General features: G+C 40.4%; 1 protein-coding gene across 8 annotated transcripts in view; it reads right to left on the reverse strand.

Moving 5' to 3' along the window:
- The window catches only part of DPP8 (dipeptidyl peptidase 8), a 74,886-nt gene that overhangs the window by 28,365 nt on the left and 33,772 nt on the right, over positions 1 to 12,749 (reverse strand). For all 8 annotated transcript variants that reach the window (XR_002478796.2, XR_010336978.1, XM_012454496.3 and 5 more), the window contains exons 10-12: positions 11,243 to 11,420; positions 10,203 to 10,362; positions 5,324 to 5,403 (exon numbers count right to left, since the gene is read on the reverse strand). Coding sequence is in view for 6 of the 8 variants with exons in the window: in XM_012454496.3 (XP_012309919.1) it covers positions 5,324 to 5,403; positions 10,203 to 10,362; positions 11,243 to 11,420 (418 nt within the window). In the remaining 2 variants the exon portion in view is untranslated. The remainder of the gene's footprint in view (positions 1 to 5,323; positions 5,404 to 10,202; positions 10,363 to 11,242; positions 11,421 to 12,749) is intronic.

Here is a 12,749-nt window from a genome sequence, read left to right on the forward strand (position 1 = left end):
GGATCATTTGAGCTTAGGAGTTTGAGACCAGCCTGGGTAACACAGAGAGACCCCCATCTCTACCCAAAATGAAAAAATTAGCTGGGCATGGTGACACATCCCTGTAGTCCCAGCTACTTGGAAAGCTGAAGTGGAAGGATCACTTGAGCCCAGAATTTGAAGCTGCATCGAACCATGATTGTGCCGATGCACTCCAGCCTAGGCAATAGAGTAAGACCCTTATCTCAAAAAAAAAAATCATATTTTTTTATACAACAATGAAAATATAGATGTATTTCTAAAAGTAAGTTATTTTTAAATGTCTTTTTTCTCCCCAGGAAGCTGCTTCTTTAAAACTAAACATTTTTTTTTAGCATGCATAAATAGAAATCAATACAGTTGGGAGTAAGTAGGCCCACATGACATACACAGAAAGCATACAAATGACAGGAAACAAATATTCATGAAACTTCATAAGTATGTGTTAACCTTTGCAAAAGATCAGGACTGGTTCTGTTCTTGACCTAAGCAGATAGGAGTCAGGTCTTTCAAAACTAAAAACACAACCAGTCAATTCCTCACCACCATCTACAATGGTTCTCTTGTTTCCTGTAACTACTTAACATCCAATGGCAATATCATAATCACGTGGGGGTCTTGTTCAACAGATTACTAGCCCCACCACCAGAATTTATGATTCAGGATGTCCGGGGTGAGCCCAAGAATGTGCATTTCTAACAAGTTCCCAGGTGACGCTGACACTTTGCTGCTAGTCCAGCACTTTGAGACCCACCTTCAACAATAAGAAGCTTGTAGGCAGCTGGTCGTGGTGGCTTATGCCTATAACAGCAAAAATTTGGGAGGCGGAGTTGGGCAGATTACTTGAGGTCAAGAGTTTGAGATCAGCCTAGTTAACATGGTAAAACCCTGCCTCTACTAAAAAGACCAAAAATAGCTGGGTGTGGTGGCGGGTGCCTGTAATCCCAGCTACCCAGGAGGCTGAGGCATGAGAATCACTTGAACCTGGGAGGCAGAGGTTGCAGTGGGCCAAGATAGCACCACTGCACTTCAGCCTGGGTGACAGAGCAAGACTCCATCTCAAAAAAAAAAAAAAAAAAAAAGAAGCTCATAGGCTTAAAAGTCTTAAAGCTTTACTAAATTACTGCCATTAGAAATCTTTGGAGGCCGGGCGCGGTGGCTCAAGCCTGTAATCCTAGCACTTTGGGAGGCCGAGGCGGGTGGATCACGAGGTCAAGAGATCGAGACCATCCCGGTCAACATGGTGAAACCCCGTCTCTACTAAAAATACAAAAAATTAGCTGGGCATGGTGGCGCGTGCCTGTAATCCCAGCTACTTAGGAGGCTGAGGCAGGAGAATTGCCTGAATCCGGGAGGCGGAGGTTGCGGTGAGCCGAGATCGCGCCATTGCACTCCAGCCTGGGTAACGAGCGAAACTCCGTCTCAAAAAAAAAAAAAAAAAAAAAAAGAAATCTTTGGGTGGGTGACCAGGCACAGTGGCTCACACCTGTAATCCCAGCAGTTTGGGAGGCGAGAGGATTGCCTGAGGTCAGGAGTTTAAGACCAGCTTGGCCAACATGGCAAAAACCCCATCTTTGCTAAAAATGTAAAAATTAGCTGGGCAGGATGGTGGGCGCCTGTAATACCAGTGACTTGGGAGGCTGAGGCAGGACAATCACTTGAAACTAGGAGATGGGTTGCAGTGAGCTGAGATCTCACCATTGCACTCCAGCCTGTGCGACAGAGCAAGACTCTGTCTCCAAAAAAAAAAAAAAAAAAAAAATCTTTAGGTGGGAACAAAGTCACTTGTAAAAGTAGAGAAGAAACAAAGGTAACTTAAGGCAAAAACACATCAAGAACAGAGGGAAACGCCAGGTGCAGTAGCTCACGTCTATAATCCTAGCACTTTGGGACGCCAAGGCGGGGGAATCACCTGATGTCAGGAGTTTGAGACCATCCTGGCCAACATGGTGAAACGCTGTCTCTACTAAAAATACAAAAATTAGCCAGGCATGATGGCGCATGCCTGTAATCCCAGCTATCCAGGAGGCTGAGGCAGAAGAATTGCTTAAACCCAGGAGATGGAGGTTACAGTGAGCCATGATCATGCCACTGTACTCCAACTTGGGCAACAGAGTGAGACTCCATCTCAAAAAAAAAAAAAAAGAACAGAGGGAAAAGAGAGGAAGAGAGACAGACAGACTAATGTATCACAAGTAACATGATATGAAAGAAAACTGATAAACATAGTGGCAAGTGGATGTTTAGGTGGCTCAAATAAGAATCAGATGTATGCAATTACAATTACTGGGTTTCTCTCAGCATGATGTAATGACTCCTATCCTTCAACCATCACACAGCATGAAATCTACATCAATGTAATTTAGAACCTAGAATTCCACAATAAGATTTTTTAGAGAATTATCAGAACCTAGAATTCCACAGTAAGATTTTTTTCTCAGGTGACAGTAACATCCAAGGTCCTTCCACAGAAAAAAATTTGGTAACAACAATAAAACAAATGAAAAAAACATTTGGATATGTAACAAGAAGGCCATGTGAGAATCTCAGTGGAAAGTAGACTTTAAAGGTCAATCTTGATACCCTAAAGTTTTTGTTGTTGTTTTGAGGTGGGTATCACTCTGTCACCCAGGCCATAGTACAGTATTGTGATCACAGCTCAATGTAGCCTCAACTTTCCTGGCTAAAGCAATCCTCCCACCTCAGCCTTCTTAGTTACTGGGACTACAGGCGAACACCACCACACCCAGCTAACTTTTTTTTTTTTTGTAGAGATGGAGTCTCCCTGTATTACCCTGGCTGATCTCAAACTCCTGGGCTAAAGCAATCTTCTTGCCTTGGCCTCTCAAAGTGCTGCAATTACAGGTATGCACCACCATGCCTGACTAAGTTTTAAATTTCTTTGCAGAGACAGGGTCTCACTATGTTGTTCAGGCCAGCATCAAATTCCTGGGAGCAAGTGATCCTCCTACATCGGCCTCCCAAAACGTTGGGGCTACAAGTATGACACTTTGAAGTATCACACCTGTAATCCATCCCTTTGGGAGATGAAGCTGACACTCTAAAGTTTTTACTTTACCATGACCAGCTGATTAAAGTTTTTACAAACAAAAACAAACCTGGAATCTGGATCTTATGTCTCCTTATTCACTTTAGAGACTACAGTGATTTTTACAGTAGACAGTAAACATAATCCTTCAATAAATCTTCCTGTCAGTTTGAGGAAACCACATTTAGTTAGACCTTCACTAAATCCTGGCAGTAGACCTCAGCTGTATGTCACACACATACAGGATGGAGTTCCTAGGGATCTCATGAATATGATCACTCAAGTGACAGCCACAACAAATGCAAGGTACTTCAAAAAGGCAGTTGTTTTTCTTTAAAGAATTCACTGAATTTGTACTGAGAATAAAACAGATGGTAGACTTCCTTCCTCTTCTCTATCAATCTAAGCTCTGTATAAATGCCCATCACTCTTTGCAGGTGGTGGATTAACATTTAAATTTGTAGGATAAGATAAACAGATGAATGAAAGACAATCACTACCTCAGAAGAAGTAAATGCAATTTATTTTATTTTATTTTATTTTATTTTTGAGACAGAGTCTCACTCTTTCAGCCAGGCTGTTGTGCAATGATGTGATCATAATTCATCTGCAGCCTGGACTTCCTGAACTCAAGTGATTCTCCTGCCTCAGCCTCCAAACTAGCTGGGACTACAGGTGTGCATCACCATGCCCAGCTAATTTTTTTTGTTTTTGGTAGAGACAGGATCTAATATGTTGCCCAAACTGTTACTGAACTCTTGGCCTCAAGCAATCCTCCAGCCTTCATCTCCCAAAGGGATGGATTACAGGTGTGAGCCACTGTGCCCAGGCAGTAAATGCAATTTATAATGTAGACACAATACAAGTAGTCTATAACAGGTTTTAAGTTACTTTTCAAACCATATTCTAACTAACAACTTTTGCTAGGCTCTGAAACTATGAATATGCCCCTTCCTCATCAAGGAGCAATAATATATTTTAAAACGGTGGACTTGGCTGGGTATGGGGGTTCACAGCTGTAATCTCAGCACTTTGGGAGGCCAAGTCAGGTAGACTGCTTGAGCTCAGGAGTTTGAAGCCAGCCTAAGCAAAATGGCAGAACCCCGTCTACAAAAAATACAAAAATTAGCTGGGTGTGGTGGTGTGTGCCTGTAGTCTCAGCTACTTGGGAGGCTGAGGTGGGAGAACGGCTTGACCCCAGGAGGTGGAAATGTAGTGAGCCAAGATTGTGCCACTGCACTCCAGCCTAGGTGACAAAGCCAGACCCTGTTTCAAAAAAGAAAAGAGATGAGAAGGGGAAGGGAAGGGGAAGGGGAGGGGAAGGAGAAGTGAAGGGGAAGGGAAGTGGAAAGGTAGGGAAGGGGAAGGGAAGAGGAAGGGAATGGGAAGGGAAGGGAAGGAGAAGGGAAGGAAAAAGAAAATGGTGAGCAGGATGGGGTGGCTCACGCCTATAATCTCATCACTCTGGGAGGCGCCAAGGTGGGAGGATTCCTTGAGTCTAGGAGTTTGAGACTAGCCCGATCAATATATATGAGACCCTGTCTCTACCAAAAATTTAAAAATTAGCTTGTCATGGTGGTGTACACCTGTAGTCCCAGCTACTCCAGAGGCTGAAGTGGGAGAATCATCTAAGCCTGGGGGGTTGACTCCAGTGAGGCATGATTTTGCCCTGCACTACAGCCTGGGAGACAGAGCAAGACCCTGTCTCACAAAAAAGAAAAGAAAATTATGACTTTTAGTAATGAGAACACATCTAATACCAGGGCTATAAAATAAGTGAGATTTATAATTTAAACTAAGATTATTTCTTTTCATCAACTTGAGTAATTTTAGGCCCTAACTTAATATTTTAAAAATACTGGGGTTGGCTGGGCGCAGTGGCTCACGCCTGTAATCCCAGCACTTTGGGAGGCTGAGGTGGGTGGATCACAAGGTCAGGAGTTCAAGACCAGCCTGGCCAACATGATGAAACTCCATCTCTACTAAAAATACAAAAACAATTACCAGACGTGGTGACACACACCTGTAATCCCAGCTACTCAGGAGGCTTAGGCAGGAGAAATGCTTGAACCCGGGAAGCGGAGGTTGCAGTGAGCCAAGATCGTGCCATGGCACTCCAGCTCTGGGCGACAGAGCAAGACTCCGTTTCGGGAAAAAAAAAAATACTGGGGTCATATTAAATTGCATTACTTATTTTTAGCACTGTATTCACACAGCAATATTGACCAAACAAATCAGTAGAATAAAATAACATACATTAGATCCATGCCGGCCAAGAACTTCCCATTCACCACTGGTAATTGCTATCTCCTCTTTGATAGGACACTTGAAATCACCTGAAGATAAATATAATTATAATTCAGTACATTATACCAGACTATAAGCAAATGAAACAATTAAGAACAGTACTCTAAGCTCTTTTTTCCAAAAAGTTATGTTTGGGGTAATAAAAATGTTTTGGAACTAGACAGAGGCGGTGGTTGCACAGCATTGTAAATGTACTAAATGCCACTGCATTGTTTATTTTATTCTTTTTTGTAGACAGGGTCTTGCTCTGTTGCTGAGGCTGGAGTGCAGTGGCAAGATCATGGCTCACTGCAACCTTGACCTCTTAGGCTAAAGCTTTCCTCCCACCCCAGCCTCCTGAGTAGCTAGGACTAGATGCCACCAAACCCGGCAAATTATTATTTTTGGTAGCAATGAGGTCTCACTATATTTCCCACACTGGTCTTGAACTGCCGGCCTAAAGCCCTCCCCCTTTGCCTGTCAAAGTGCTGGGATTACAGGCATAAGCTACTGCACTGGGCCTGAACTGTTTATTTTTAAATGGTTAATTTAATGCTTTATGAATTTCACTTCAATAAAAAAAGTCTACAGTTAAAAAAAAATCCAAGTTATGAGTCCTTACAATACTCTGGAATAATAATGGAATGATCCATTTAGATAATGTAAAACAGCAAAAGAGATTTTTTGGCAAAGCCAGAAGAAAACTCAGAAGCACCTGCATTCTTGAACCTTTGGTTAGACAAAGAAGTAGATTGACAATACATTTCTTTTTTTTTTTTTTCATAACTTGTTTCTACTGATTTTTTTGGTAAAACTTTCCCAACACATTTTCAGATTTAAAAATAAAGTCAGTGTTAAAGATGTTGGTCAGCCTTCTTCCTTGTATCCTTGTACCTCAGACACTGGGGTAAAGAAGGGGGTCCAGGGCAATGCAGTGATATTTCTGCCAGGACACTCCCCCTCCCCTAAACTCAGTAGTTGAGAGTATGACATTTACAGGCTACAGAAACCCAAATACCTGTTCCACCACAGTGCTAGGTGGAAGTTGGGTCAGCAGCTGCCCCAAGCCAGCTTTATCTTCTGATTGTGGGCTTTGGAGGAATAGGAGAACTGGCTCTTGGCCACTGAAAGATAGCTTTGCCACTCAAAGATACCTTATTGTGGCATTCAGAGAGCCAGGGTCCAAAGCTGCAGGGCTGGGGTCCCTGTCTCACTCACACACAGACCATCACGTGACCTGCCATAACGGCATTAAAACCAGTCTGGTGCAATCCATCTCCAGGCACTGGGTTAGGACTGGCTCAATTCCCTGGCACTTTTGAGGTAGCCATATCAGCCATTTCAATAAGGCATTTCTTCTAGAAATGCAACAAACTACTTTAAAAACCACAAAAGAAAATGTTTAATACAATTATTCTCCATTTGTCAAAAAATAACCAGGTAAGTGTTTACCATAGCAAATGTCAACATGTCCCATTCGTTTTTTGCTTTTTTCCTGTTCTGCTCTGTTGCCCAGGCTAAAGTGCAGTGGTATGTGATCACAGCTCACTGCAGCCTTAACCTCCTCAGGCGCAGGTGATCCTCCCAACTCAGCCTTCCAAGTAGCTGGGTCTGCAGGCTCATGCGATCATACCTGGTTAATTGTTTTTTGTCTTTTTGTAGAGATGGGGTTTCGCCATGTTGCCTAGGCTAGTCTCAAACTCCTGGACTCAAACGATCTGCCTGTCTCAGCCTCCCAAAGTATTGGGATTATAGGCTTGAGCCACCACACCCAGCACCCATTTGTTTTTATGAGCTTCTGTCTTGATGAGGCTCTCTCAGTGGCCTAAGGAACAGCTTAAAAAATGAAAATCACTTCTTTTCCTCACTGTTTTGTATCTACTGCTGTGGGGAGTGACAGCTGAAGACAGGCCTAGATGGTGAGACAGCATTAGCATCTTTCCTAGGGTTCCACATAAGTTTAAGAAAAAATTTTAAACTCAAAGAGCACAAAAAAATTTTGTTTTTCTTAGATACAAAAATTCAACTTAGTGTTTTATATACTATGGAGAGAAATTAACAGATTAACATATAGATAACAAATACTCACTGTTTTACATTATACCTCTTCAGAAAGCAAAGAGGAGGGAGAAGGAAATGAAGTAGATATGAAGGAAAAGGAGGATGACTTGAAGCAAGAAAGATTAAGATGGCTATTATTTAAAAAACAGAATATAACAAGTATCATCCAGGATGTAGACAAATTAAAAACCCTAGGCCGGGCATGGTGGCTCACGCCTGTAATCCCAGCACTTTGGGAAGCTGAGGCGGGCAGATCACGAGGTCAAGAGATCGACACCATCCAGGCCAACACGGCAAAACCCCGTCTCTACTAAAATATGCAAAAAATCAGCTAGGCGTGGTGGCATGCGCCTGTAGTTCCAGCTACGGAGGCTGAGGCGGGAGAATTGCTTGAACCCGGGAGGCAGAGGTTGCAGTGAGCCGAAATTGTGCCACTGCACGCCAGCCTGGCACCTGATGACAGAGTGAGACTGTCTCAAAAAAGAAAAAAAAAAACAAATTAAAAATCCTGTGCACTTTAGTGGGAATGTAAAATTAGGTAGCAGTAGCTACTACCACTGGTGTTCCAATGGTGTAGCTCCTATGGAAAACAGTATGGACTATACCATGGAACACCAATGGTAGTAGCTACTGTTACCTAATTGAAAACAATTGAAATAGAATTGAAAATAGAATTACCATATGATCCAGAAATTCCACTTTTGAGTATATATCCAAAATAATTGAAACCAGGGACAGAAACAGATACTTGTACACCCACGTCCATAGCAGTATTATTCACAATAGCCAAAAGGTGGAAACAATCCCAGTGCCCATCAACAGATGAACAGATAAACAAAATGTGGTATATACATACAACAAAACCTTACTCAGCCCTAAAAAGGAAGGAAATCCTGGCACGTACTATGACATGCATGAACCTTGAGGACATTATGCTAAGTGAAATAAGCCAGTCAAAAAAGGACAAAAATGGTATGACTCCACTTAAATAAGTCATCTAGAGTCGTCACATTCACAGAGACAGAAAGTGACTGCCAGAGCTGGAGGGAGGAGGCAATAGAAAGTGACTGTTTAATGGGTAGTTTCAGTTTTGGAAGATACAAAAAAGTCTGGAGACAGATGGTAGTAATGACTGCACAACAATATGAACATACTCAGCTAGGCGCAGTGGCTCAAGCCTATAATCCCAGCATTCTGGGAGGCCAAGGCTCATGGATCACATGAGGCCAGGAGTTCAAGACCAGTCCAGCCAACACAGTGAAACCCCATCTGTACTAAAAATACAAAAATTAGCTGGGTATGGTGGTGCATGCCTGTAATTCCAGCTACTCGGAAGGCTGAGGTAGGAGAATCTTGAAGCCGGGAGGTGGAGGTTGCAGTGAGCGGAGATCACACCACTGCACTCCAGCCTGGGCAATAAAGTGAGACTCCATCTCAGAAAAAAAAAATTTTATCTCTCTATCTATATGTATATCTATATATGTATATAGATACCTATATATATAAACAAACATTCAAATGTCACTAAACTGTATGCACCCTTAAAAATGGAAAAATGGTCACAATGCTAAATCTTACATATATTTTTCCATAATTTTTTAAAAGGGCCATGCTGAGTCTATTAAGTTACAAATGGCAGTTAAGCAAGTTAAGCATACAACATAATTTATCACAAAGTGCTTCCTATTCTAAAACAAACTAATATTAAAGTTGAGAACTGAAACTTGGTTTTAGGAAAACTTGGGAAAAGTGTTCTATGTACCCATTCACTTTTTCTAGGCTTACACATCCATTCCATATTATATTTCCCAGAAGGAAAACCTCCACTTAAGGAAAAACACTTTTTAAAGAAAAATTAACTTCAGCTCATATAATATTCAATTTTACTTTGGGCAACATAATTATATCAATCCAAAACTTGTAACTATAAATTAACTTCAGTGTAGATGCACATAGTATAAGAAACACCTAGTGTGTAAAAATATCTAATAACTACATAACATTTTTAAAATAGTGTTTTTTTTTTCTTTGTTTTGAGATTCTGTCACCAGGCTAGAGTGCAGTGAGTGTAGTGACCTCGGCTCACTGCAAACTCCGACTCCTGGGTTCAAGCAATTCTCCAGCCTCAGCCTCCTGAGTAAGCCGGGACTGCAGGCGCACATCACCATGCCCGGTTCATTTTTGTATTTTTAGTAGTAGAGTTCATTTTGTATTTTTAGTAGGCCAAACATGGGGTTTCACCATGTTGGCCAGGTGTGAGCCACCACACCGAGACAAAAATAGCTTTTTAAAATGGGCTCACTTTAAACAAATTAAAATTTTAATTTAAACAAATTAAAAATTGCAGTCAAGGCAAAAGTAGAAAGAAAAAGTCAGTAATTTCACTACTTGGCTGGGCACAGTGACTTATGCCTGTAATCCCAGCACTTTGGGAGGCTGAGGAGGGTGGATCACCTGAGGTCAGGAGTTCGAGACCAGCCTGATCAACATGGTGAAACCCCATCTCAAAAAATAAAAATTTTTTTAAAAATTTAAAAAAAAGAAGTAATCCCACTACTTAGAGATTATTCACTATTAATAGTTTATAATACGTGTCCATCCATTAAGAACTTTGTCCTGTGTTTTTACACATGCATGTATTTATATTTTAGTTTAACTCATATATTTAAGTTTAATGAAGCCAGTACTGATGCTTACAAAGCATACAAAAGATACATTCCCTGTCCCTCCCACCTTCTGCCCTCAACATTTTTTTCTTTTTTTTTTTTAATAAAATAGGATTTCTTACTTGGAGCAGGCAGCCCACCATTGGATCGTTTATATTTGCTTTCCTTTAAAATAGATGTGATTTTGTATAAATGACGAAAACCTGTTTTGCATTCAGAGGCAAAAATAAACTCAATTTCTTCTTCATGACTTTGGGGAAAAACATGAAAGATGTCATGGATCTGTAAAATGAATAGTTAAATTTACTATACACATTAATGAAAATACTACATAATTCAATTAGGCTATAGAAAAAATTACTTGATAAATATACTTTAAAATATAAATAACCATCAATGCCACAGGAATGCTATATTTACAGTAATGAATTTTGCTTGGGACTTTCAGATTTCTTTTACATTAGTCAAAGACTTCATCCACTGAGAAATAAATGTTTTCAAATGGAGTAAATGTTTTCAAATGGAGTAAAAAAGAAAAATATGACCAAAAGATTTTCCTTACTCAACATCTCTATAATCCTTGAAACATGGAGCAAGGTTGTTTAATAATATAAATCTTGTTAAAGAATGATGAGGTAATTTTTTTTTACTTTTGTTTTCCAAAGAGAATTTTTCTAATAGTTCAAGGGAAAACAGATGTTCATAGGTGAATCATATGAAGCTTATATTCAGCTAGGAAGTGAGCTGGCTTCATTTATTTTGTTACTTATTTAAATTTTTCTGCTAAATTTGAAAATTAAAAATTCAATTAAAAATTGGTTTATTTTGGTACAGTTTGTCAACATAAAAAAGAACGTCTTTTCTAGACCAGATTCATGAGGTCCTCTCAGAAGCACTGATGAGGCTGTGTATTTAATATCTGATATCTCCAGGAACAAATATGAAGCCAAGGAGACGCCATTTCAATGGCATCTACTTTCTATCAAATACAAACCATTCCATTCTGGAACCATCACTCCAATTTGAAATGTTCCTACTAAAGAAGTAACATTCATGGTCCCTTTAAACTTTAAAAAAACGCATTTTGATAGTTTGCTATATAACTTCATCTGCTTTAGCATTCTGAAAAAGTACTTAAACAAGTACAGGAAAAAATGCATACATTTATCCAGATGTCTGTTGTTTCTTCATAGATAATTAGTGGTGTCACAGAGTCAGGCACTGACTCAATGAGTCTCTGCCTTTCCATAACATCATCTTCTACTGGGATAAATAATTCAGGTGAGATCAACACTATCTGTAGGCGAGTTTGGGAGCGATCTAGTAGGATGGACCAAGCACTATTTAAATAAATAAAAGAGAAGAATCAGAAATAAAGCAAACTATCAGAAAAATAATTATCCCTTATTATCCCCTTTGGCACCTATGAATTATATCTGTAATCACAATGAAAGAACTGCTTTAGCGTATGTTATCACTTACAAAGAGTTAATTAAAAATACACTTTAAGCTTGAATAGAATTTATAAAAAGTGGTTTTCTTGAAATTTTCAAAAGCATAGTTGGCCTTCGAAAGTGTTTTCTCCCTGTAGGCTGGCATGGTGGCTCATGCCTATAATACCAGCACTTTAGGAGGTTGAAGTGAGAGGGTTGCTTGGGTCTAGGATTTTAAGGTTACAGTAAGCTGTGATCAAGCCACTACACTACACCATGGGTGACAGAGAGAGAGACCCTGGCTATATAAACAAAAGTTTTGTCAGGTGCAGTGGTTCATGCCTGTAATCTCAACACTTTGGAAGGCCAAGACAGGAGGATCACTTGAGCCCAGGAGTTTGAGACCAACCTGGCAACACAGTGAGACTTCATCTCTACAGAAAATTTTAAAAATTAGCTGGCCATGGTGGCATTTCCCTGTAGTCCCAGCTACTCGGGAGGCTGAAGTAGGAGGATAGCTTTAGCCAGGAGGTTGAGGCTGCAGTGAGCCACGACTGCACCACTACACCCAACCTGGGTGACAAGAGCAAGACCCTGACTCAAAACAAAGTTTTCTCCCTTTAGTATCAAAGTCAACAAATGCCAGTCTTGTGAAACTCTTGTTGTCTACATTAGACACAGAAACTATTTATTTGTAATCATCCTCATATAAAGCTCTATAATTATATAATTTAAAAATATATACATTTATATGTAAGCCTTAAAGTCATACAATTTAATCCCAACTAACATCATGAACCGTAACTGGCTGACTATAAAGACAGACTTAAACTGTGGTGTACCTAAGCTTATAGGATTACAAATGCATAAATCCACTTAGTTCAAGAAAAATGCCTTGTGCAGTAATAACTGTACTGCAAATTTACATGTGAAAGCAGCTCCAACTATAAGGCAAACCTAATAGCACAAATATTCCAAAGCTCTGGATCCTAAATTAGTTGGAAAGAAGTAACAATTTGCTGGGCGCGGTGGCTCAAGCCTGTAATCCCAGCACTTTGGGAGGCTGAGGTGGGTGGATCATGAGGTCAAGAGATCGAGACCATCCTAGTCAACATGGTGAAACCCCGTCTCTACTAAAAATACAAAAAATTAGCTGGGCATAGTGGCGCGTGCCTGTAATCCCAGCTACTCAGGAGGCTGAGGCAGGAGAATTGCCTGAACCCGGGAGGCGGAGGT

This window comes from Aotus nancymaae, unplaced genomic scaffold, assembly GCF_030222135.1.
Source record: "Aotus nancymaae isolate 86718 unplaced genomic scaffold, 86718_ANA_hifiasm-v0.15.2.pri h1tg000041l, whole genome shotgun sequence".
In the NCBI taxonomy this organism is placed as follows: domain Eukaryota; kingdom Metazoa; phylum Chordata; class Mammalia; order Primates; family Aotidae; genus Aotus; species Aotus nancymaae.